Source organism: Mesoplodon densirostris, chromosome 2 (genome assembly GCF_025265405.1).
Source record: "Mesoplodon densirostris isolate mMesDen1 chromosome 2, mMesDen1 primary haplotype, whole genome shotgun sequence".
NCBI lineage: Eukaryota > Metazoa > Chordata > Mammalia > Artiodactyla > Ziphiidae > Mesoplodon > Mesoplodon densirostris.
In genome coordinates, this window is record NC_082662.1 from 78,123,023 (window position 1) to 78,150,640 (window position 27,618).

The window sequence follows — 27,618 nt, forward strand, 5'->3', positions numbered from 1 at the left end:
AGGATATGGGGAGGGGGAAGGGTAAGCTGTGACAAAGTGAAAGAGCGGCATGGACATATATACACTACCAAACGTAAGGTAGATAGCTAGTGGGAAGCAGCCGCATAGCACAGGGAGATCAGCTCGGTTCTTTGTGACCGCCTGGAGGGGTGGGATAGGGAGGGTGGGAGGGAGACGCAAAAGGGAGGGGATATGGGAACATATGTATATGTATAACTGATTAAATTTGTAAAATAAAATTTAAAAAAATATCTAAAAAAAAAAGAATTTAATTTAGGTTTCAAAGCTGTCTTACCTAATTTGGCATTATTTACATTTAGTAATCTTACATTCTCTTCTATTATTTATACTGTTAGTAAATAATAATTAAATCACTCTGTAAAACTGAATAACAAAATTAGCAGTATTGTTTCTATTAATATCATTATGAAATTTTATTTATTTTCACATTGAACTCTTCAGAAAATACAAAATATATGTCTATACAGAGGAAATTAGCTAGAATTAGAAAGTATGGAAAATATGTCCACAAAGGAATATGTGCAATGTATTTTATTAAAAGATCTGAACTCTTGTATGATTCAGATCATTTTTACAATAATATACAATAAAACGATTGTGTAAACTGAAGCCAAATATTTTCCCACATATGTAACACTGACCTTTAAACAGTTAATGTCCCATAATCAGCCAATGTCGACAGTGTTTAGGAGTACATATATATAAAGAGAGAGAGAGATTAAAGGTGAAAGAAAAGCTTCTTGAACAAGACTGGGGCCGGGAACAGCTCAAGAGGAACAATGGGGTCATTCAGAAGTTTTGTCTTCCTCTTTGCCCTGTACCTGCTGCAGTGGTCCAATACTTCCCTTGTTCGGCTGGATAACAATGGCTACGAGGGCATTATCATTGCTATAGACCCTGCTGTGCCAGAAGATGAAACACTAATTGAACAGATAAAGGTAAGAAAGAAATGGGATTTCTATTGTTTGAATTGATGAGAAAAAAATATATAGTAGTTAATAATTGCAATGGAAACTTCTCAGCACTCTAGGAAGTTTAAAAGAAGCATGGTAAAGTAAAAAACAATGCTGCAATGGGCAGTGGAAATTGAAGGTTCTAGACAGCATTCTACCCTGTCTCACCATAAGACCAAAGACAAGGCATGGGGTCTCCCTGATCCTCAGTTTCTTAATCTGTAAATTAGCAACTGGACTTATCTGTTCTTTTTTTTGGATGAAGGTTTACTTTTATTTTAGATAACTATAATGTTTTCTGAATATTTAGCATATTTCCAGGCCTACATGCAACTCATTAATGTCTCTCAAACACAGTTTGCAGGGTGGTCCTCAGCACACAGCTTCACTGCAGTACATCTTTACTGCTTAAATTCAGCCTCAGAAAATTTCTGGAGTACAGGGAATGTTTATAGTCCCCGTACCATTTATTTTGACAAACACAATCTCTTTTCACACTGCAGGAGGGAAAGAAAAAGAATCTTTGTTTTAAGTCCATTGCTATCAAATGTTACAAACCGAAAAGGGGAAATTATCTCCCATCCTTCTGGTGAGAAGCAGCAGCAGGGTGAACTGAACTGGGAAGACAATCGCTTGGACTTGTCTGTTCTTTAAACAGTTATTTATTGAATGCTTGCTTCTGGCATGCCAGGAGAGAGAGCAGTGAAATTTTTTAAAGCTCCCGATATCCTGCAGTATATATTCTTTTCAGATGATATAGACAATAAAAACATGTCAGCGTAGAGCAGGCCAACGGTAGTAAGTTGCTATGCAGTAAAATAAATCAGCAAAGTGGGATAGGCAGTGTTGGCAGGACTGGGGTAGGGAGAGAATGTGGGTTACTGTTTCATGCAGGGTAGTCAGGGAAGGTCTCACTGTTGATGTGACATCTGGGCAGAGGCCTGGAAGAGCCAGCTGAAAACCTGGGGGAGGGAACAGCAGGTGCAGTGGCTTGGAGGTGACAGCATGTCTGATGTGACCAAGGAAACAACTGTGAATGAGCAGGAAGAAGGGTGGGGGAGAGCTGAAGGTGGGCCCAGACCATCAGAAAGATTTGGGCTTTTACTCTGAGTGAAATCAGAATCCTTAGAAGAGGAGAGGCATGTTCTCTTGTGCTTGTTCTGGAGTCACTCTGTCGGCAGTTTGAGGAAACACTGTAGAGGGCTTTACTTTGTCCCTTCAACCTGTATAAGCTCTGTTGCAGCACAGAGGTACAGAGGGACACTGGGTCGGGAGCTGTTGCAAGTGAGAAGTGCTGGTGACTTGGAACAGGGATATTGTGGTAGAGATCATTACTGTGGTGTGATTCTGGACAAATTCTAAGAGTGTCATAGAGAAATTTGTTGATAGGTGTGTGGAGTAGAGGAGGGGTGGAGGGAAAGTAGGTGTCATGAAAAAAACTTCAGGAGTTTTGGCCTGAACACTTGGAAAAATATAATTATCATCAATTGAGAAGTAATCTCCAGCCTATTTTGGGAGCTCTCTAAAGCCCTTTTCCTAACAAGAGCCGGTCATCTGGGTCTCAGCTCTCTGCATTATGGCTTCTGGCTGATCCCTGCCCTGAGCCTCGTCAGTTTAATGATCTCTTCAATACACTAAGAGCACACTAGACCATCTTCCAGAGAACAAGAAAGAATGTCCTGAAATTCCTGAAGAAGAATAACTTTAATGTGGTCTTATGTTAGGTCAGGAAGAATTGAGAGGAGGATCTACTTTGACATAAACAATACTGTAGACTGTGGTGTTGTCAGCAACATGAAGAGGTTGACATCGTCATCCAGCACCCAGTATTCCTCAGTTATTCAGTGGATTTGATCATGCAGAATAGATTACCAAAGAACATTTTATCCATCTATTTCCTCCAATAGATAATAAGCTCTTTGGAGGAATTATTTCTCCTACTAATCATAACATTTTGGGGTTCAGGATACTAAACAATATAAGGTGATATTATTTTCAGCTTGATGGCAGAGCAAGAAGCTCTGCCTATGATCAAAAAGCTCTGCCTCTCCTATGAATTTTTCCACTACTCCACTCGCTGTGCTCTCAACCCAGCTGCCTCTGCTGGGAGGTGGGAATATAGTGAAAATCTCTTCCATGGGCCATCGCCATAAACTGTTTTCCTCAGCTTGCATCAGGTAAGGCTGTTCCCTACTAGGAATTATAATAGTAATGATATCAGTGAGTTTTATGACTGCCTATGTGTGCTTTATAACATATTTCATGTTTGTGGCAAACTTAAAGATAGGTTGTAATAGTATATTAAGGAGACAAGGAGACTGAGATTCAAAGCAGTCATATAAACCAGCCAAGGTTTAAGCCAGAGTATTAAGCTAGTATTGGAACCAAGTCTAGATGCTTCCTTTATCATATTAAACAATTCCTTGTAATGCCAAGCATAAGTATTTGACTTTTGATGTAGGATTATAGAAGACTGAAAGCTGTTAAATGTGCAGAATTAAGCCACAGTTTTGGATTGACAGGTGACAGATTTCAAATTTTGAATCAGAAACCCTACTCACCAGTCAGTTGCTTTTTGTATTAAGAACTACAAGTGAGAATTGCCTGTGATGAACGCCTGTTCATTTAGTCTACTCTCCCTTGGCCATCCTCACTTCTCTTTTTTCCTATAATAATAGGTCATGGTGACTGCAGCATCTACTTATCTGTTTGAAGCCACAGAAAAAAGGTTTTTTTTCAGAAATGTGTCAATATTAATTCCAGAGAATTGGAAGAACATCACTCAGTACAAGAGGCCAAAGCATGAAAGTTACAAACATGTAAGAGTCAAAAAGTGTCTCTTAAAAATATTTTCTCTGCTGCTTGTCAATTTTGACCTAAATTAATCATTTCAGAGTTTTTCACACAAATGTTATCATTCCCATTCTGATGTTTTAAACACCTTTTTAAACATTTTCAGGTTGATGTTTTAGTCTCACCACCTACCCTCCCAGGTAGAGATGAGCCATATACCAAGCAGTTCACAGCCTGTGAAGAAAAAGGAGAATACATTCACTTCACCCCTGACTTTGTACTTGGAAAAAAACAAAATGAATTTGGACCATCAGGTAGGAATTTTGGTTAAAACAAATATTTTGCCATGAGTCCAACATGCAGCTTTATATCCATGTTCAGTGCACAAGTCTTGGAGCCAGAGTCCCTAGGGTCAAATCCTGACTCCCCTACAGCTATGGGTGACCTTGGACAAGAGACTCAGCCTCTCTGTGCTTATTTCCTAAAAAATGGTGAATAGAGGAGCTCCTACCTTATAGAAATGTTGGGAATATTAAACTAGATCATCCTTGTCATTGTACTCAGTATGGTCTCTACAGAAATTTGAACATGGGATGGCCATAGTAAATGTTTTGCTTTAGGAACACTTTTTAGATTTTAATTTTTCAGTTCTCCACTGCTGGATATTAATCAATCACATGCCACCTCCATGGAAGGAGATGCGTGGCAAGCTGAAAAGGGCCAAGATGACAGTTCCTGGCCAAGAGAAAATGCTCTTAGGCTGTTAGTTGCTGATACTATTATTCAATCCATTCTTTGAGCCAGATGAACTTGTCTATAAATGATCATTTTTATCTATGAAAATGGCAATTTCCTCTGGTTCAATCTAAGAGTTAAGATCATTGTTTCAAATGAACTAAAGCATGATATTTTTCAGACGAAAATGAAGATTATTGTCAAAGGAGAGTCCAACTCATACGTCACTAATCAATGAAAGCCTTCCTGAATCTATACAGCCCAGAACCACTTCTTCCTCTTCCACTGCCCCTTCAGTGAACATTCATTAAGTCTCTTATCTCTGTCAAACAATCAGCTAGTCATGGTCCTCAACATTGCCTGGACCCAATCCTAAAAGCTCCATCATCCAATCCCATCCCAATCTTATCTCTCCCCCATACTTTGGTCTGACCATGCTTGTTGTACTTGGCACCTCTAACCCTTTGTGCCCTTCTAGATATACTTTCTTTTCTACCTGACATATCCAGCAAAGTCCGTCATGTCAGCTACAAGTATAAATAGCACAACTCCCTCACCATTCTTATCCTTATGCTTTATTCAACTTGCCAATTCTCTGTACTGAATTTCCAGTCATTTTTTTTGACTCTTGTTAATATGTTTCCAAGATTGTGAAAGAAAATTATAAACCAAATTGGTATCTTTAAAAAAAAAAACACGTTTTCCAAGCTCAGTGAAGTCCTCAAATCTACTCAACAATGATTGGACTTGCCTTCTCTCCTCTCCCTTTCTCATTCCTGATAGCAGCTGTTCTAAACTTCTACCACTTTTCTTAAGATCACTAGTCAGTGTTTTCCACCTCATAAGTTAACGGATGCCTTGGTTGAGAAAATAGAGGTCCCTCCCTTCTTCCTCTCTACTTCCAAACTCATGTCCACCTTCATTTCCCTCCACTTCCACCTGTCTTGGAAGAGGAAGATTTTCTTCAGTTTCTAAAGCCAATGCCCCTACCGGAGTTCTTATTCTTTTCCCATACCCCTCACCTCAGCCCTTATCCCATAACTGACAGTTTCCCCCCTTCCTTCTTAGACAAGTGTCTCTGCCATAATGTGATACATGTGTTTGTGGGAAAACTCACATTCTGCAAAACAATGCCTTAAAAGCAACAAGGCTTTGGGGGGAAATAAGATTAAGAAGAAACTCCTCAAAATCTATGGAATTTGTAATAAAAATGATAACAAAAACAATAGGTCCCTGGAAAGATCTTTTGGACCATCCAAACAGCAGTTCAGTGTGGCTGCAAGCTGCCTCCACAGCAGATATTAAAAGTACACACACACACACATACACACACTCACACAGAAATGCTGTTGGAAGTGAGAACAGGGCTAGTAGGAACTGAGACAATGATTGAGATAGGAATGGAATTCTAAATCAGAGGTGTTGCTTTTTAAATAAAAATTATATATAATTAAGATGTACAACATGATGATTTGCTATACATGTACATAGTGAAATGATTACTACAGTTGAGCTAATTAACACATCATCTCCTCATATAGTTACCTTTTTGTATGTGTGGTCAGAGCACCTGAATTCTCTTCTTTCAGCAAACTGAGGAGGGCATGGGAGCCAGGCAACCAGTCATGAGCTGAAAAGAAAGCCAGTCTGAGAGTGGACTCTTCTAAAAAAAAGGAACAGCAGGTGCAGGCAGATTTAAATTTTCTTAAAATTCACCAAATTCCTATCACTGTAGCTGATAGGAGAGCTTTTTCTTCCCACACTGAAGGATGTATATAATTCATGTTCACTCACCTGACTCCATTTGCCTAGGAACCTAAAAATAGTGTTTTTAAACTTTAATGTGCAGAGGAATAATTTAGAGATCTTGTTAATAAGCAGATTCTGAGTCAATAGGTCTAGAGTAGACGCAAGATTCTGCGTTTCTTGTCAGCTCCCATGTGATGCTGACACTGCTAGTGCAAGGAACACATTTTGAGTAGCAAGGACTTAAAGAAGAGACATGACTTCTTCATAATACTGACACTGTCCTCCAGTTTTCAGATCTCATGAGGCAATCTGAGTTGGAGAAACACACATTGTAGTGGACCAGACTATATTTCCAACTTCTACTTCTCCATACCTATTTCCGCTGAAGTTTTTCCTAACATTGCTAAAACAAAAAATGTACTTATTTTTTCATCCTGCATTTCAAGAATGAAATTCTTTATTCTTCTATTCACCCTGAAATTCTTAGGGAAGAAAAATTTTAATTCTGACCCCCTCTCTCTAACCTTATCCTAGTCAAGGATTATATCTTACTCATATGTATATTTCCTAGAATCCAGGATAGTGCTGAATATATATAATTAAAAATAATTGTTTTCATTTCATTAATGCTTATATGTGCTAAGTACTATAAATTAATCACCTCATTTAGACACCCGCCCAAATTATATTTTGTCTATAGCAGTGTTTTTCAATCTTTTTCTTTCATTATCAATCCCCTATGGAGCATATATAGACATTTTAAAACTAATTGTACCTTCATGAAATTTTAATACCACAGATGTGTTATACATATGTTTATGTTGTTGGTAGGAGTGAGTTTTGTAGAGCCAAAAACCACTGTAATATCTAAGACTTTTTGCCCCCCAAGAACCAAAACTCAAAGTTCAATCTGTTCTGCCCATGGCATACACATAATAAATGTTTCGTTGACTTAACAAATGTGGAGTAAAAAATAATATGCTAAAAACTATATAATTAATAAAATGAAATGTAATTCAGTATGCTTTTTTATAAACAAAAAAATAAATGTTAGCAGTTATTTAAAGCCTAAACATTCTGGATATTTAAAATTTTTCTTAAAATATGTAAGGGATGGATTATGTCACTTGAAATATAATCATGTATTTGAAATATTTTCCAACAGGTAGACTGTTTGTCCATGAGTGGGCCCATCTCCGCTGGGGAGTGTTTGATGAGTAAAATGATGATGAGCCTTTCTACAGTGCTAAGTCAAAGAAAATTGAAGCAACAAGGCATGACTATTTAAACTGTCTTAAATTACTGCAGGCAGTAACTTCTCATTTTCCTTAGACTGATTTCTTTCAAAAGCCTTTCTTTCATTTTTGTCCCAATGCAGGTAACCGATGCTATATCACAAACAGTGCTTTTTGGTTTTTTAAGAAAATGTATCTCAAAGAAGCTGGTTGTCCATTTATTTATTTATTCATTTAAAAAACTTATTTATTTATTTGGTTGTGCTGGGTCTTAGTTGCGGCAGGCGGGTTCCTTAGCTGCATCTTGCTGGCTCCTTATTTGTGGCATGCAAACTCTTAGCTGCGGCATGCATGTGGGATCTAGTTACCTGACAAGGGTTGGAACCCAGGGCCCCTGCATTAGGAGCACTGAGTGTTAACCATTGTGCCACCAGGGAAGCCTGAAGCTGGTTGTTCATTTAAAATACACATAACTTCAAGAGCATTTGGTAGTCAAGTTGACATATTTTTATACCTCTCTACCATAGCTGCCAGAACTCATTTTTGCTGAAGTTAGTGCTCTCTGTAAAGGGTTGTACTATGTGCTAGGAGGTCAAAATTATTTATCCTACAAAAGAATGAAAAAAATAAGTAGTGGTAAATGCGGCTGAGTAGGAAATCAACCAGCTTCAGAGAGCCAAACAGAAATTTCCTGGGATTTATAACGTTCATGTTAAAATACAAATCTAACATCACAGTTAATAATAGACAATCCTCTTGATTCTGAGATCAAGAGAGCAGAATGGGTGAGGTAATCAATGTAAAATTGGGCATCAGCAGCTTAATCAATCTTAGATGCCCTGCTGGGGGTGGGAACTTGTCAAAAATGTACAAATTTCAATGAAGGTCCTTCCTCAGCACCATAGCACCAAGTTTTAGGATGAGTATTTTAAAGACTATTATGTGATTACATTTGTTTATATCATATTCCCCTAAATGTCTAAGTCTATGCATAATATTCATCATGGTTGTTAACATAGATAACACCATTATGTTTGCTGAGTTTTGGGGTAATAGAGGCACAGACATATTTAGAAGACTCCTTAAATTACTAAATAAAATCTAGTCTTTGCTTCTTTAATTTGAACTGGAATATACTGAAAAGATAAGCTACATTCACATTCCAGCATATTTGTTACAATCACTACCACTTATGGCAAATTCCATGCAATAAAACATATGTCTAAAATCCCTCTACTATTCTTTACTGTCCTTGGCAGTATCCCAGTCTTTCCTTCTAGTCACATTTCACTTTGGATAAAAATATTCCTTGAATAATCAAAATACTTGTAGCTATGCAACATTTCATTCTCTTCAAGATAATTTCTTTGAATAAGAAATATACAAACAGTCTTAGGCTAAAGTGGTACCAAGAGTAAATGATTTCATAAGATACCTTTTCCAGATGCCTGCAGTTCATTTACCATCATAAGGCTACGAGGAGAGATGTTTGGAAAAGGGGAGCCTACAGCCACTAGTATAAGCAGGACAGCAGGAGATTTAATTCCAGAAGAGAACTCACCCTTTGCATAGACTGGAGATCCTACTTAAGTTTCCCTCAAAAATTTCTTGAAAAACAGATAAGTGCTCTGGTAGGAACCCGAAACTTTGCTGTCAAAATAGGATGTATGTGGTATTCAAATAAGAATAAAAACCTTGATAAAGATCATTATTGAAAACCTTGATAAGAAGACCACTTAAGGTTTTATAAAAAATTTAATGATTAGGTTGCCTCAGAGACTAACTGTCACACAATTTCAGGTGTTCCACAGGCATTACTGGTATAAACAGAGTGTATAAGTGTCAAGGAAACAGCTGTGTAACTAAGAGATGCAAAATTGATTCCAAGACAAAACTGTATCAAAAAGATTGTCAGTTCTTCCCTGATAAATATCAAACTGAAAAGACATCCATAATGTTTATGCAAGGTATTGATTCTGTAAGTATACCAACCATTACTTCAGACTGTATATTTATAATCAGAGGACTTGTTACCATGTTTATAAAATATCTGTTCAGGGATTAGATGTATTATTATAGAGTTCTTTGAACATTGGCTGGCACATAGTAAGTACTCATCTAGTGTCACCTATTATTATTATTATTATTGAAAGTCTGCCTTACTATTATATGTTTCCTCCTTGAATCATATTTCATTCAATAAACAACATTTTTAGAGAAGAGGTTTTTAATACTTTTGAGATTTGTAGTTGAGTTTTTAAATGCATCATATAAAAAATATAAATGCATCATATATAAAATTTCTTTTCATTTTGTTAACCTTTTAGGTCACTGAATTCTGTAATGAAAAAAACCATAACCATGAAGCTCCAAGCCTACAAAACAAAAAGTGCAATTTCAGAAGCACATGGGAGGTAATCAGCAATTCTGAGGATTTTAGAAACACAGAGGTTATGGTGGCACCACCCCCTCCGCCTGTCGTCTCATTGCTAAAGATCAGTGAAAGGACTGTGTGCTTAGTCCTTGATAAGTCTGGAAGCATGGCGGTAAGTTCATGCACCCATTTTTCCTGGTTGTAGGGACAGGGCAGTGACTGAACGCTTAAGAACACTCTGATTGCTACCTGCACCTGGATTCTTCTAAACTGCACTGTTGGCATAAGTACCATCACTTCCTGTGATCTTGACCTCAAGAGGGGCAATGAACATTATAATGAAAGAAGGATGGCAATAGAGTTAGAAGGACCTAATCCAAGAATATCTGTTTTTTTCCAGAAAATGGAGAGTTTATGGAGGAGGACTTTTAGGTCCTTTAGTAAAGCTTTTGTTAGAAGATCAGAACTAGAGACTGAAATATGTAAAAGTTTCCTAACCTTGCTCCCTCTATCTATTGTAAATACTTGACAGGCATGAGGAGAGAGTGAAAGATCAACCAGGAGAATTCTTAACATGGCTTTATCTTATTTGTATCACCTATATGAATGACCCCCTTATGCTCAAAGACACAGACAAAAAGCATCACCATAAAGAAGATAGGACCAGATTCAGCCATTCATTCCTTCTACCCTCATTAAGTGAATTGCACTAGGCATTGTACTAGGCTTTAGGATTAGAGATCCATATCCTTGAACAGTTCATGGTTGAAGAGACAAAATTCTCTCTCTTCTGCATCGTGAGTTAACTCATACTTACCTTATCCTTCAAAATATGATGTAGGTACCCACTTTGTCCAGGACATGGGCTGGTCTTCCAGGCTGGGCTAAGGGCCCTTCAGCAGATCTTCCACAATGACCTGTACAAACCTCTTTTACTATATATTATATTGAAATTACACATTTCTCTCCTACTATACTGTGAACTCCTCTAGGACTTGAAACCATGTTCTCTAGGAACCAGCTCCCCTAGGACTTGAAGCAGTCTTATTCATCTTTGTATCCCTTTTGTCTAGAATAGGGTTTATCACATGTAGGCACTCAATAAATAATTGTTGAAATGAATGGACTACAAATGAGCAGATGTAATGTGATAAGGTACCCAGCAGGAAGGCACATTTGAGGCAGAACAGAGCATGCTGAAGATCAGGAATAATGTATTCAACAAATGGGGGTTGGGTGGTAGTGGAAAGGGCAGAGGATGATACAGCTGGGTGAAATAATCCACAATAGCACAGGGTTTCCAAAAGAGCATCAGAGTGGTAGATACCAGCACACAGAACTGTTCTAGGAAGTGTCGCTGGGGAGAGATGAGGTTCTTAATTGGAAGAAGATGAGCAGCCTCCCCTAGACAGGGTGCAGGCAGAGCCACGTTTAAAGGTAAAGCAAAGTGGTAGAGAAAACCTGTTAAGATGGGGATGTAGAAAAAGTTCTTCACCATGATTTGGTTCCAGGGAGTTCAGAGGGAAATTTGGGCATGTGTTAGGAAGAAGTACCACAGGTCAATTGGTATTGAGGGACTGAAAAAAGACAAATGCGTGGAAAGGTATATATCCTGGGTATTCACCTAGGAAATAAGGATATGAGTCCTAATGGGTTACCAAAGAACCAATTCCAGTTAATCTCTAGTGGAAATGTGGTGAGGAGAGGTTAGGAGCAGAAGAGGAAATGGGTGGGGAGGGAACGGGGTCTCTCAGAATTTAGAATAAATTTCATCTTTTGGGTAGTCTGGTGGCCAGTGGATGGAGAGATTTCAGTTTCTAGCTGGAGTTCATGATAGTCTGGTTTGAAACTGTGGGACCTGGGGAGTAGTTTCATCTTGAGACAACTGGAACAGAGGATCCCAGGAGTAATTAAGCAGTCTCTAAGATGTCACCACCCCCCCACCCAGTTCCAGCCCAGCACCCACTCTACTCTACACCTCTAATTTAGGTTCTTAGAAGCCAAGAATCAGCTCTGGTTAAAAGCCTGGGTTCCTTACTATACTATACATGTGTATTACATAATAAAACTGTATTTTTAAATTTTATCAACTGAAAAAATTGTTTTCTTTAATAACATCAACTACTATTGACATAAAATCTTTAAAAACAAATTCTATTCACTCATTTTATGTGATCTGCTATTATTTTCCAGTCAAAAATTACTTGGTTGTTTTTCCTAACCTTTTTTTTCAGGATTTTAATCGCCTAAATCGAATGAATCAAGCAGCAAAACATTTCCTGCTGCAGACTGTTGAAAATGGATCCTGGGTGGGGATGGTGCACTTTGATAGTAGTGCCTACATCAAAAGTAATCTAATCCAAATAATAAGCAGCAATGAAAGAAGAAAGCTCTTGGAGAGTTTACCTGCAGTTGCTAGTGGAGGAACTTCCATCTGCAGTGGAATTAAATCAGGATTTCAGGTGAAAATTGTACTTCAAATATAGTTTGTTTATTATTAGGACATTTTTATGTTAAGTGCTGCTTCACATACTTGCTCCCTAATTTTAACATAACTAATTCTAAGAAGCAGAGAACTAATCACATAGAAAAAATCACTTGTCCATATTTTAATGGATCAGTAAATCAATGAGTAAAATAATGGGTAAATAAATGACTATTAAAATTCCACTGGAGTATAAGCCCAATGAGGTCAGAGACTTTGTCTTATTACCATGCAGTAGTCAATGCTCAATTAATGTTAATTAAATAAATAAGAGTTCTTGAGCAGCAAGAGTCATCAAATTTTAAGGCAAAGAAGCAAGTCAGATGGTATGATTCCACTTCAGGCCAATCTTCATTTTAGTTTCTGTGACATTCAGTTAGGGAAACTAATGTTTATCTGTCAAAGTTCCAGATGTAGCAGGAACTGTTAGTCATACTTAGGGTAAGGAATACTGGTCAGAACATGAGTTTTGACATCAGAGTACTGGCTCTGCTACTTACAAGCCATGTGATCTAGGCAAAGTTTTCTGTCTCTTTGGATTCTCAATGCCTTATCTATAAAATATAGGAAAATAAGAATACTTATCTCATAGGATTATTATGAGCAAAATGATACATGTTCATACTTAGAACAATATTTATTGTATTACATAGTGAACATATAATTCACAATAATTATTATTATGAATCTTATTTTATACAAATGGTCATCTTGAACTCACAATTAATATCATTTGTGTCATTTTCCTGCTTAGAAATCCTGTCCCCTCACAGTCTATAAAATTAAGTCTGAATTTCTCAGTCTGATGTTATTTAAAAGCTTCTCAGCCTCTGATAAACCTGCCCTCAACTCTCTTGCCAGTTTTTTCTCAGTTCTCCCTTCCCAATGCTCTATGCTCCAACCAACTTACTGTACGCATTGTTCTCCAAGCCCACTATGTACTAACAGCCTCCATATATTTGCCCATGTAATTCCTCTGCCTAAACTGCTTCTTTTCCATCTTTGCATGTTAAAATTGTACCAATTCTTCAAAATCCTTGCTCCTTTATGTAGCTTTTCCTGCTACTCCCAACTCTATTGAATATCCCTCTTTTATAAATAGAATAACATTTTAGCATAGCTTTCTAACATGAAGTCTGGATTCAAACTCCAATGATCACTTATCAGCTTTCTGACCCTAAGCCTGACTCTTCACCTCACTAGCCTTCAATTACCTCATCAATAGGGTAATGAAAGCTAGCACGTAGGGTTGTTCATGTTTAATTTATTCAACACATTGTAGGGAGCAGGGAGTAAACATAACATATTTTAATTAATTCAGCACATATTTATTTATTCAAGAAGCAAATCTTGCATGTTAATTCAGTGGGGAACAGATAATATATAGATAAATCAATCAATTAATTTTTTTTAAAACAATAATTGAAGGTTGTGGAGATAGTGTTGTGAAGGGACCAAACAAAGGTAACGTGATTAAGTAAAAGGGAAAAGAGGGGCACAGCCTACTTTAGGTAGAGAGGCCACTGAGGCGCTTTCTGAAGGGTGATGTTTAAGCTAAAATTTGGAGGATGAGAAGGAGCCAGTGGTTCAGGCAGAAAGAAAAGGGCAAAGTCCCTTGGGAAAGAGGTGAAAAAAACTAAATTATTCTAAGAAATGATAGAAGCTATTGGCACTGGAATTTGGCAAATGAAGGGGTATGAAGTATGACTGCCAGGTAGACAATGGTTAGATCCTTCAAACACTCAAAAAATATAAGAGGTTTGTATTTTAAACACAACAGAAGGCTTTCAAGTATCAGAGACTGATAATTAATTCATGTTTTAGGAAGATGACTCTGGTTGCCCGATTTAAAATAAAATGTAGGGAGTAAGAGTGGTAGCAGGGTAGTAATCTAGGGACAGTTGGGAGTTTTGAGTTGGATTAAATTACACAATGTGTAAAACACATTTAACACTTAGCAAATTTCAGTAAATGGTAGCACTATAATATTGTTTCTCTTTACTGAATATATTAGTTGTGTATTTGTCACTCTTCTCTATATTTCCTCAGGCTATCACCCAAATCTCAATAAATATCTTTAAATTTAATTCTTTCCATGAATGCAAAAACCATGTAGTTCCTGCTGAATCCCCAGGAACCAGTACAGTGAATAACACATTGCAAGTGTTCAGTGAATAAACTAATACAAGAAAGGGAGATGTGAAGGACAGAGAACTATGCTTAATGTCTGAATCTTCATTTGATCTCGAATGTGTAGGGGGAATGTGGTGGGGATGCTGTATAAATGCTATAATGTATCAACGCATTTCCTATATTTTAGTTTGGTTCCTGCACATCACACCATATTTCACATATATTATAAAATGTATATAATAGTCATTCTTTGCCTCAAAACATGCAAAATTTGAAATGAGACTGGTCACTTTGTCCCCTGCATTATTAAGAATTTCTACATTCTAAACCCTCCTTTGTAAATCTACACACACCTCCACTGCAAGTTCATGAAAGCCACTGATAACCTGTCATTTTTTCCCTCTTGGACTGGACTCAGTTTCTCAAAATGGTGTGTCAAGAAGCCATTACCAATAAGGCTGTCAAAGATGAAATACGGTTGCTATCCTGGGATAAATTCTCTTTATCCTTTCTTACAGGTGTCTAGATTCAAAACTCTCAGTTGGTCCAAGCCACAAATAGAACACAATCTCAATAAGTCATGTATTCTCTTACACCACCAATATGCTTAGTTTTGTGCTTGTGACTATGAGAGATAAAATCAAAATTATATAACAAGATCTCTAACCTTGACCTGCTTAGAACTTTCCATATCTTTTCTTTATAAGTGTACTGAGGGTTCCCTAATTTGGAGTCATTAACCTTTTAAAAAATGTTGAGGTAAACTCAATGCATCTAGCTGCATATACAACAGACTTTATACACCGAAGGCCTGTCAGAGGACACGCTGGTCAAATAAAACAGAAAAATATTTAATGCCACATTCTGCCATTATATTTTTGGTGTCTAGTTGACCTGAGTTCCCCAGACTGAAATGTCACAGTCATTTAACTCAAGTAGGATTTTCCACACCCCTGCTTCCACACAAACTTCATCTGAGCAAACATTCCCTACAGCAGGTGGACAGAAAATAAAAAGTCATGTTTAAGTTCCCCTAGCAGTTGTTGACTGCAGATCCTATGATTTTAAAAAAGAAGCTATCTCCTCTTTTCTGCACACTTTATTTTCTATGTCCATTTGATCTAGAAACACCTGTAATAATGCTCTGATTATATTTGTAGGTAATTAGAAATGCTTACCCCCAACTAGATGGATCTGAAATAGTGCTGCTGACTGATGGGGAGGATAGCTCTGCAAACACTTGTATTGATGAAGTGAAACAAAGTGGGGCCATAATTCATTTTATTGCTCTGGGACTAAATGCCGATCGAGCAGTCATAGAGATGAGCAATGTAACAGGTAAAATATGACATACATTCTAGTCCTTTGATAACAATGCATAAAGGTAGAGGCTGACAATTCGCCAACTTCTCTTAAGCTCCTACTATGCAGGTGCTGTGCTAGGAGCCTGGGACCAGAGTTAAACCAGACCTGATCTCAAGGTGCTCACAGTCATGCTGGCTGGAGAGACAAATAAAACTAGTAATCAGATAGAATAATCAGATAACATTCTTCCATAATAGGAGACATACATAGGAGTCAAGCACTATGTGAGCAGAGGGAGCCATTGATTCTCCCAGGGTTGAACAGAGTCAGGGAAAGAAGGCATGAGAGACAAGGTGACATTGGAGCTGGACATTTATCAAGTTGTTTGCTTTCTCTGGAAGAAAAAGTGATGAGAGGGAAAAAAATCATGTTGGGATGACAATGCAAGCCACATTGAGGGACAGTGGGAAATACATGAGAGCAGAGTCTAGACTGGAGGTTAAGGAATGGCTCAGGCTGTATAAATATAATAACAAGGTTTCTGATTAAATATACAATAGCTATTATCTTAGATACAGAGACATGTAATGAAAATGGACTACATGTTCTCAGTGTCTTCTTAAACATAGTAGAGAACACAATTTATAACATTATGAATATCAGTTATTGCATTGAATTGACCTCTAATGTTACCAAACATATACTTGCTCTTTAATGCTTAATTGTACAAACTCCCATCATTTCAAAGTACTTTTAAGGCCATTGTAAAATATTTCTGTCCCAAGTTTTCCCCCCAAAGTAGTGCCTTTTTTGGACTTATCTCTATTGTTTGCCTTTTTTTAATCTCCTCATTGCCAACTATTGTCAGAATATCTCAATATGAAAGCTCTTTAACTTTTCTAATTTTCTGATTCTGATCCACTCTGGCTGGAAAACTTGAAAGCTTACATTGTTAGAACTGTATCTTAAATGATAATTAAAGTGAATAATTCTCCTAAAAGGTTATGTGAACTCTGTGATCTTTAGTACATGAAATTGTAACATTTTTCATATTCTTTGATTATTTCATGCATTCAAGCCAGGAAGATTTCTATAAGTGGGGTTTAAAGGTAGCTTACCTCCCAGTTATGACATTTTTAAGTTAATATTTCAGAGTTAAGCATTACACCTATCTGATTTTGGTCTATTTTAACAATACAAACTGAAACTATGGCTTTGTTTACCCGATATCTAATTAATCACTAAAATGTGAAAATATTTATTTTCTGGAAAGCAACTGAGTTAATGTATTTACACCTTAGGAGGAAAACATTTTTATGCTTCAGATAAAGCCCAGAACAATGGCCTCATTGATGCTTTCGCGGCCCTTGCATCAGGAAACACCGATGCCTCCCAGCAGTCTCTTCAGGTCAGAGTTCCCAGTCCTCGGGTTTTTATGTCTGCATTTAGCCATAACGAAGAAAAATAATTTGGTTGTTATAAGTTTTGAGTTCTATATCTTTCTCAAATAAAATTTTAATTAAAAAAATCAATCTGAAATAGAAATTATCCTTTAGATATGACCAAATTAAGTATTGAAGTATTGAAATAGCTGGTGTATTTTTTTCCTTTTCCCATGGGGTTTGGTTAAGGCATAACATCAAAACCTAATGCTGTTAAATTTTCCACCAAAAATAGACTTTGTCTAATAGTATAACATCCATTTTTCTATGAATGCATTAAAAAAACCTCATGCTTCCAAGATTTACCCAACCTTCACTGCTATGAAATATATTTAATTTAGATAAATGAACTCTAGAATGTGGTTTGGAAATGGAAGGATTATATCTTGGAAATAAATTTATCAGGAGAAAGAGAGTGAATAATCAGAGCATATCTACAAGTCTAGGGCTTCTCTTACCTCTTAAAGCACTTTTTTCACTGTCTTTTTATGTTATTCACCTCTCTTCTCTTTGTTTGCCTCAACTCCGTTTCTCTTCTGTGTTTCAATAACACCACAATTTTCTGTTACTTACATTTAAAAACTTGGAGTAAACTGATTCTTCTTTGTTCATGCCCCATGAAAAATGTTAACAGAGCCTGTTTCCTTCAAAATATAATTTACAAAATTCTGTTTCTCTCCACATCCATTCCCACTAAGTCTACATCATGTCACTTTATGCCAAGTCATCCATCTACCATCTTCCAATTCAGCTCATTGCTTACTTTAAAACTTGATATATTCATCTAAATCTATTTTCCTCTACTCTCCAACAATGAGGAGGACAGAAGTATAGGATGTAAGGTTAGGATAATATTGCAGTTTGGTTTGGAGATCTGGTTTGCAGTTCAGCCTGAACCCAAATTAAAAACAGGTCTGATGTCTAGCTTGGCAGTGTACAAAGAATAAACTGAAGGAGAATAAAGCTCATTTCTGAGGGTTTCAGTCTTGTTGACAGAGAATGATGACACAATTGTCTAAAATTGACAAATAAGGTGAGAGAACTAATTCTGAGGATATCATTTTATGCTTGTTCTGTGTGGATGATGGTATATCAGAGTGGAATATACCAAAAGAACTTTAAAATATAAGAGCAGAAATTGGGAAATCAGCTGCAAATGAGACATTTGCATGCAGGAGGTGCTCAAAGTTTTGGGGATGGACTTTTTATACAGTATGAAAGGGGGAGGAGTAAAGTTTTGTTCCCCTCACTTGAAATGCCTATAGGTTCTTAAATAGAGAAATAACAAAAAAGAAAACAAATTTTTGAAAGGTTAATCTGGATTGACATACATGATGGGTAAATCTTGGGAGAAAATAGTGACAAGGTAGAGGTATGCTATCTGAGTGGATGGAAACTTGGATTTGGACGGTGGAGCTGGAATACAGAGAAAAGGTTGCATCACTCTCTTTAGTTATTTTGCTATAATACTACTATGTAGGCAAGGCCTTATAACTTTCCTAGACTTTCCTGATGGGGAGGCTTAAAAAGTTATTTACATTCAAATTTAACTCAATAATATTTTGTCCACTCAAAGACATGTCCATTTAACATAGGACTAAGATATTTGTCATGGCCATCGTGTTTCAATGGTAGAATTCATATCCTTCTATCAGCGTTGGTGTGAAGGTATCTGTGGTTTAGGACTGTGATGGAGTAGAAGTGAGCTTTCCCATCATTCCTGGAATGACACATCCGAAGGAAGTACCTTCTTGGTCAGTGGATAAAGTTGGCTCTCCTTGACTGAGAGTTGTCCACAAAGACTTGAAAAACTTTCCTTTAAGCCCCTCTTAGAGAAAGGTCCTATCTTTCACTTCTTCTCTCCTCAGGATTTCATCCTTCATAGACATCAGTTTGCCCTCTTTCCACTCTTGTTGGGCATGATTACTGTCCAATGTTAATACTCTATAGTGGGTGAAAAATTATTTTAAGATTTCACATCAGAAAAATATCCCTGTTTGTCTCATTATTTGCTAGTTCTGATTTTCTCTCTTGAACTCCACCACTTATTGTGTCTCCTCTACTCAAACACTCTAGCCACCAGCATTATTTTATTTTAGGTTATCAAGAAAATGGTAAACTGAGGGCAACACACACACACACACACACACACACAGCTAATCTCAGAGGTAGGTGTACCCTTTAATGCTAAATCCTAGGGTGGGTGTTTGCCAAGACAACTGGGAAAATAATAACAGGGCCATATCTCCAGCTGTAAGCCCCATTCTCCTGCTCTAATGCTTTTATTATACCCTGTGCTGTCCTCAGTCCCTATATTTCCACACTTTCTGACTGACAACAGTCACATCCCAATCAGCTTTCAGAGAGATCACAAGCCTAAGGTGGTATGCCATATTTAAGTTTGTTCTCAGGGCAGAAATTTTAAAATATGTAAAAAAGAAAAAAGCATAAAATTACTCTCTTCTCCAGTCATTAATTTTTTGATATATTTAAACAGCTTGAAAGTAAGGGATTAAAACTCAACAGTAATGGCTGGATGAACGGCACTATAATAATTGATAGCACTGTGGGAAAGGACACATTCTTTCTCATCACATGGAACCAACAGCTTCCTGTTATTTCTCTCTTGGATCCCACTGGAAAATCAGTGGGAAATTTCACAGTGGATGCAGCTTCCAAAATGGCCTATCTCAGTATTCCAGGAACTACAAAGGTAAACAATTAACTTTTGGACTTCCTCGCAAATTTATTTTAAGCTGAAAATACATTGTTTAATATCATAAATATGGGTGCCAATACTTGTATCATTTCAAAATTAAGATAAAATAGAATGTGCTTTCTATGCCTACCTGTATGGTCCTGAAATTTTGGTGATAGGAAAAAGAAAGAACTTACGCATTAGGAGGAAGGAAGAGAAGGGAAAAAATTAGGTAGGCTAAGAATAACTTTGAGGAGGCAATGCAGTAAGAGTCTGTGCAGCTTGCTGTGTAGATAGCTACAGAGCCATTTCTTAGTACTACCAGATCATAGAATCTGTGGACTTTGAGATCAAAGGATAAGGTCAAGGCAAACTTTCCAAAGCTTATTTTTACTGAGATTTCATAAATTTTGGACACCAGGCATTACAATAGTCGGGATGTCCTATCCAAACTGTCTCAACTCTCATCATTTTACCCTCAAAACTCTCAAAACCCTGTTCATTCTGCAACACACTTATACAATTTATTTAAGAGTTAGATAATGGAGGGCCTCCCTGGTGGCGCAAGTGGTTGAGAGTCCGCCTGCCGATGCAGGGGATACGGGTTCGTGCCCCGGTCTGGGAGGATCCCATATGCCGCGGAGCGGCTGGGCCCGTGAGCCATGGCCGCTGAGCCTGCGCGTCCGGAGCCTGCGCGTCCGGAGCCTGTGCTCCGCAACGGGGGAGACCACAACAGTGAGAGGCCCGCATACCGCAAAAAAAAAAAAAAAGAGTTAGATAATGGAAACAGAAAATAACATGCTCTTGGACACTTACTCCATTTCCATTGAATTTTTAGGTGGGTGTTTGGACTTACAGTCTTCAAGCAAAAGCAAACCCAGAGACACTAACTATAACAGTAAATTCTCGAGCAGCAAATTCTTCTGTGTCTCCAATCACGTTGAATGCTAAAATGAATAAAGACACGAACAGCTTCCCCAGCCCAATGACTGTTTATGCAGAAATTCTACAAGGGTATATACCCATTCTTGGAGCCAATGTGACTGCTTTCATTGAATCGAGTACTGGGAAAACAGAAGTTTTGGAACTTTTGGATAATGGTGCAGGTAATTCACAGGTTTCTCTGAACATGCCTATATTTTCATAACTCAGGATATGTTATGTCCCTGCGGCAGTGTGGGGCAGAGGGATAGGCAGCAGAAGAATTGACGCAGATTTTGGATGAACATCTGGACCAGCATGAAATTCTATCCAGGTAACATCTACAAAGTGATTTGCAAGTGCCTTACACATGGTAAACACTCAATGAATTTTAGTTACTGTCATTATTGTTTGTCATCTAGACAACCAATGTTCACCAACAGATAGGAAAGTCTCATTGGAGAGATTGAGGACTGAATCAAGAATTCTTAATAAGTGTTTGTTAGGGGCATATAATCAAGAAAGGCTGGTGAGAGACAGTGAAACTCAAGCAGTAGTATGAAATTAAGTAGAATTTGGGCCCTTGGCAGGGAGAGGGTGACAAGCAAGAGTAATTCCCAACAGCTAGATAAAAGTTCACATATACTCTCGGGAACTGAGGCACAAGGGAAGGCAGATCTGCCATAATAGAGGAGGGAACATCACTGGAGCATCATCAGATACCAGATCTGACTGGGAGAAAACAAAATAGAGTGTTGGTCATGCTCTATCTCCTTGGTCTATGTGGGTGAGTGGTACTTAAAGACCTTTTTCCCAGACTCTGAATTATTCTGGGAACTGAAACTTCTTTTGACAGGTCATTTAGTAAAGAAATTACCGCATCAGTAAACTTCTAAATTGTCAGAATTTTCTATCAACTTCTTTTCAGTGTAATTAAATCAGTCAATTTATAATCCTACCATCAACTAGAGTTGGCCATGTGAAAAATCTAGAAGGCAAAGTTGTTCCTTGGTTCACCTCAGTGTCTTCATCTAATATGACAATATTTTCCTAAACTGTCTGGTGACTCTTTCCTTTTCCCCAACCCCTTCCATGCTACATTAAAACTCGTGTACCTTGTTTCATTTCTCAGATGAAACCCAATGACTACTTAACTAATTTGGGACACCTTTACCTAAGAAGGTATTGGTGATTAACAATGACTTAGAGCAGGGGTTCTCAAACTTCAGCATGAAAGGGAATCACCTGAAGGGCTTGTTAAAACAGAATACGAATGTTGGAGCCTTCCCTAGGAGTATTTGCACTCCTAATATGATCCAGAGAAATGCAGATGCTGTTGATCCAAGGACCTCATTTTAAGAACCTCTCTCCTAGAGTCATAACCTCCCTGGGAAATGTGTTTGTAATTTAACAAATAACTCTAGTACCGGTGATATGAAGAAATATCCTAATGATACAGTATTCCTGAGCTCCCCCAAATGTTTATTCTAATAATAGATGGGTTTTCCACTGTTAGACCAGAAAGTTAATGGATCATAGTGTAAGAGGTAAGGATTAAAAATAAAAAGGAGAGCCTAGAGATAAACCCACACACATATGGTCACCTTATCTTTGACAAAGGAGGCAAGAATATACAATGGAGAAAGGACAGCCTCTTCAATAAGTGGTGCTGGGAAAACTGGACAGCTACATGATAAAGAATGAACTTAGAATACTTCCTAACACCATATACAAAAATAAACTCAAAATGGATTAAAGACGTAAGTGTAAGGTCAGACACTATAAAACTCTTAGAGGAAAGCATAGGCAGAACACTCTATGACACAAGTCACAACAAGATCCTTTTTGACCCACCTCCTAGAGTAATGGAAATAAAAACAAAAATAAACAAATGAGATCTAATGAAACTTAAAAGCTTTCACACAGCAAAGGAAACCATAAACAAGATGAAAAGCCAACCCTCACAATGGGAGAAAATATTTGCAAACGAAGCAACTGACAAAGGATTAATCTCCAAAATATACAAGCAGCTCATGCAGCTCAATATCAAAAAAACCAAACAACCCAATCCAAAAATGGGTGGAAGACCTAAATAGACATTTCTCCAAAGAAGATATACAGATTGCGAACAAACACATGAAAGGATACTCAACATCACTAACTGTTAGAGAAATGCAAATCAAAACCACAATGAGGTGTCACCTCACACTGGTCAGAATGGCCATAAAAAAATCTACAAACAGGGCTTCCCTGGTGGTGCAGTGGTTGAGAGTCCACCTGCCGATGCAGTGGACGTGGGTTCGTGCCCCGGTCCAGGAGGATCCCACGTGCCATGGGGCGGCTGGGCTCGTGGGCCGTGGCTGCTGGGCCTGCACGTCCGGAGCCTGTGCTCCGCAACGGGAGAGGCCACAGCAGTGAGAGGCCCGTGTACCGCAAAAAAAAAAAAAAAAAAAAAAAAAAAAAAAAAAATCCTACAAACAATAAATGCTGGAGAGAGTGTGGAGAAAAAAGAACCCTCTTGCACTGTTGGTGGGAATGTAAATTGATACAGCCACTATGGAGAACAGTATGGGGGTTCTTTAAAAAACTAAAAATAGAACTACCACATGACCCAGCAATCCCACTACTGGGCATATACCCTGAGAAAACCATAATTCAAAAAGAATCATGTACCAAAATGTTCATTGCAGCTCTATTTACAATAGCCAGGACATGGAAGCAACCTAAGTGTCCATCAACAGATGAGTGGATAAAGAAGATGTGGCACATATATACAATGGAATATTACTCAGCCATAAAAAGAAACGAAATTGAGTTATTTGTAGTGAGGTGGATGGACCTAGAGTCTGTCATACAGAGTGAAGTAAGTCAGAAAGAGAAAAACAAATACCGTATGCTAACACACATATATGGAATCTAAAGGGAAAAAAATGGTTCTGAAAAACCTAGGGGCAGGAGAGGAATAAAGATGCAGATGTAGAGAATGGACTTGAGGGCACAGGCAGGGGGAAGGGTAAGCTGGGATGAAGTGAGAGAGTAGCATGGACATATATACACTGCCAAATGTAAAATAGATAGCTAGTGGGAAGCAGTCGCATAGCACAGGGAGATCAACTCGGTGCCTTGTGACCACCTAGAGGGGTGGGATAGGGAGGGTGGGAGGGAGGCACAAGAGGGAAGGGGTATGGGGTATACGTATGCATATAGCGGATTCACTTTTTTATATAGCGGAAACTAACACAACATTGTAAAGCAATTATACTCCAATAAATATGTAAAAAAATCTTTTAAAATTAATAAATTAGCTAAGGAAATCTTGACATAAATAAAAATAAAAAGAAGTGTTTGAAGATAAGTCAAAATAGGTAATTTGTAGGTGACTGGAGTGATAATTAAATCTTATGCAAAGACAATTTTTCTTTAGTGGGGATCCTTGTGTGTATACACACACACACACACACACACACACACACACAAAGTAACACAAGGATATCAATTCAACATGATACTAGTTGGCAGAGCAAAATGAAAATATTCCCCAAGGGGTCAATCACAGAATAGGGAGTCCAATCAAGGCAATATGCTTATAAAGGCCATATGCTTGGTTTAGAAAATGCATAAATTTCTCTTTTTCTTTACAATAGTAATTTATTCCTTCACTTCTATAATAAGGTGCTGATTCTTTTAAGAATGATGGAGTCTACTCCAGATATTTTACAGCTTATAAAGAAAATGGCAGATATAGCTTGAAAGTACGGGCTCATGGAGGAGAAAATGCTGTCGTGGGAAACTTACGGCATCCACTGAATAGAGCTGCATATATACCAGGCTGGGTAGTGGATGGTGAGTACCTCATAATATTATTCAAGCCGTCACTGAAACCCAGTGACGGCTTGAATAATTGTGTGTTGATATGATTAAGGCTGCAAATATTTTACAAGTTCAGAGTATAGCTTTTCCCATTTCTGGAATGAAGTTCTCAGTCATACTACAGTGTGCCTCCAAATTAACGTAAGGTTTGGTACAGTGTCTGGCATCTTGATAAATGTCACCCATTATTATATTAGTTTGGAGCATCTTACCTATATCAACAAAAATACGCCATATTTTCAGTTCAGGATGAAGCAAACAGGCTAATAGGTTATGTACCTAAGTACAAACTAGTGGTAGAATTTATCCTTCCGATTACATATGCTGTTAAAAGATATGTGAGTAAACATTTATTTGGAAAGTTTTTACTGAGTCAAAAGGAAAAATGTGTAGAGGAAGGTGATGATAAGGATTAAAAATGCATTTTTGTTAGCTTTCCTTTGTTTTGTCGCTTGTGACTTTTAGAGGCTTTCTGTTGGCAATTGGAATATAACCCGAAGTATTATTCCCTAACACTTGTAACAGGGAGGAAGTAAGGAACCTGGCACAAGTGGTTGGAAGGGAACCAGTAGTTATTTCCCCAGGTTTATTCCCATCTTGAAGATAATTTGAGAAATAAAGCATTTCCTTTTTTTTTTTAAGGCATATGTTGAATTATATAACAATATTCCCATTCAGTGCAGCCTTAATGCCAAAGCCATTTATTTACCCAGTTCTACCCTACAATAGTCTGGTCAGTATACTAATAAAAGAATTCTTCCACCAATTGCATGCTTATGACTTTGTCACCAAAATTAGTAAAATGTAACTGTGTATATGGGAAAAAAATGGAAAGATGTGGGATAGGAAATACAATTTGTTGAGTTCTGAAAATATTAGTGCAGATTGGCCCATTAAATACCAGGAATTTTTAATGCAGGGAACATTAAAGGGAATCCACCAAGACCTGAAAGTGATGAGAACACTCGGACAAACTTGGAGAGTTTCACCAGAACAGCATCTGGAGGTGCATTTGTGGTTACAAATGTTCCAAATCTTCCCTCCTTGACTGACGTCTTCCCACCAAGTCAAATCACAGACCTTGAGGCCACATCAGATGAGGATGAGATCAGTCTAACATGGACAGCACCAGGAGATGATTTTGATGTTGGAAAAGGTAAGGACGAAGTGTCATGCAGTGTTGATTAAGTTAAAGTTGCTAGTTGCAAAAGCAAGGGTGTAAGGTTGTGTGAGAGGAAAACAATTTATAATTAATAGCTCAGCAAAGTATTAATTTTATAATCTCATGTTTTGAATCATCAAATGTGACACATTTTAACCTGCTATCACTTTTCATAAAGAAGGTAGCATTTGGAAGAATTTAAAAATCAGAATTCAGCTTTTATGGAAAAATAAATAAGGCTCTGGATCTGAGTATAAGCTTGGCATGACTAAATGACATCTTTGAGGAGAATTAATAAAAAGAAATTTAATATGGTATGCTCTAGTTTCTAAACTATATGTAACTTTTTTTTTCTTAGTTCGAAAGTATATCATAAGAATAAGCGGAAGTATCCTGGATCTAAGGGATAATTTTGATAATGCTCTGCATGTAAACACTACTGATCTGTTACCAAGTGAGGCCAACTCCAAGGAAACCTTTACATTCAAACCAGGAAATATCTCAGAAGAAAATGCAACCCACATATTCATTGCCATTCAAAGTGTGGATAAAAGCAATTTGACATCAAAGGTATCTAACATTGCACAAGCAGCTTTGTTTGTTCCTCAAGATTACATACCTGATGAAATTCATCCAGATCCTAATCCTGATAAAAATCCCCCTAAGTCTGGACTCAGCATTGTTATTTTGGTGGTGTTAGTGGTTGGCGCTGTGATAATTGTCAGTCTGATTATAAGTATCACCATTTGTGTCTTAAGCAGGAAAAGAAACTCTAGCAGACCTAGAACAGGGTTTTAAAAAACATCAATGACAAAAGTAAAGGATGTTTCTCAATTTTTAAATTTATCATGTGTGATCATGAACTCATACAAATAATTTTAAGAGTTTTAGAAGGGATAGTTTGACTACATATAAACATGAAGAGGTGTCTGAAAAATTGTGAATCAGTATTAAATTAAATAATTTTATTTATTCATTGTTTTATCACAAAAGGTGATAAAGATCCTTTTTCATATTCATACCTGGTTGTATATTATCTGACACAAAAAAGTTCTCTATAAAAATTCAAATTTCATCAAGAAGTTAAAACTGTCTATTGGAGTGGTCAAAATGCAAGTGTAAGAGGCAAATAAACAACATTTGAGAAAAATGAATTTGGTCTCAGTATTTTTCGGTATAAATTGATTTTATTGTATTCACTGAAGGTCTTCAATTATATACTACTATATACAATATAAATAAGGACATGTTTACTGCACTTCATTGATATGGAAGATAATATTAAAGAAGGTAGGGAAGAGGAAATAAGTGGGAAACACCTGATAAATGGGAATGTTGGTTTTACTCTCATAGCATTCATTGGAAAATGAGCTGTGTAGTAGGGCATTTGGGGACTGTGCTATTGAGGCAGAAGGTTTATTAGCACAATTAGTTCCTCTAGTGGGCTGGAACCTACTCAGGCATTGCTAAAAGCTATGCACGTACAGGTGAACATGGAGAAAGTGTAAGAAAGGGTAAGTGTAGGACAATAGGCCTTTTACTGGGAGGGGAATAAAAGCCTGAAATTCTATGATAGTGACAGAAATAATACACAACAGCCAGACTTTCCCTGTGTCCTTCCCACCCACCAATCCCATAACTCTGGAGGTAAAGCCTGCTAGTCTGGTTAGTACTGTCCCTGATGCTCTGGTGCAATAGATTTGCTCAAATGGGTCTCAGTTGAAGGCTTTCCCCTTCCAGGT

At 37.5% G+C, this 27,618-nt stretch overlaps 1 protein-coding gene across 1 annotated transcript; it reads left to right on the top strand.

Moving 5' to 3' along the window:
* Positions 1-800: 800 nt before the first annotated feature.
* Positions 801-26,674, top strand: CLCA4 (chloride channel accessory 4). Its single transcript, XM_060090051.1, is given in 14 exon segments — positions 801-959; positions 3,653-3,793; positions 3,934-4,081; positions 7,417-7,525; positions 9,287-9,464; positions 9,814-10,032; positions 12,095-12,322; positions 15,639-15,816; positions 17,085-17,191; positions 19,723-19,938; positions 20,762-21,029; positions 24,517-24,687; positions 25,634-25,870; positions 26,235-26,674. Coding segments are annotated over 14 exon segments (2,799 nt in total).
* The last annotated feature ends 944 nt before the right edge of the window (positions 26,675-27,618 follow it).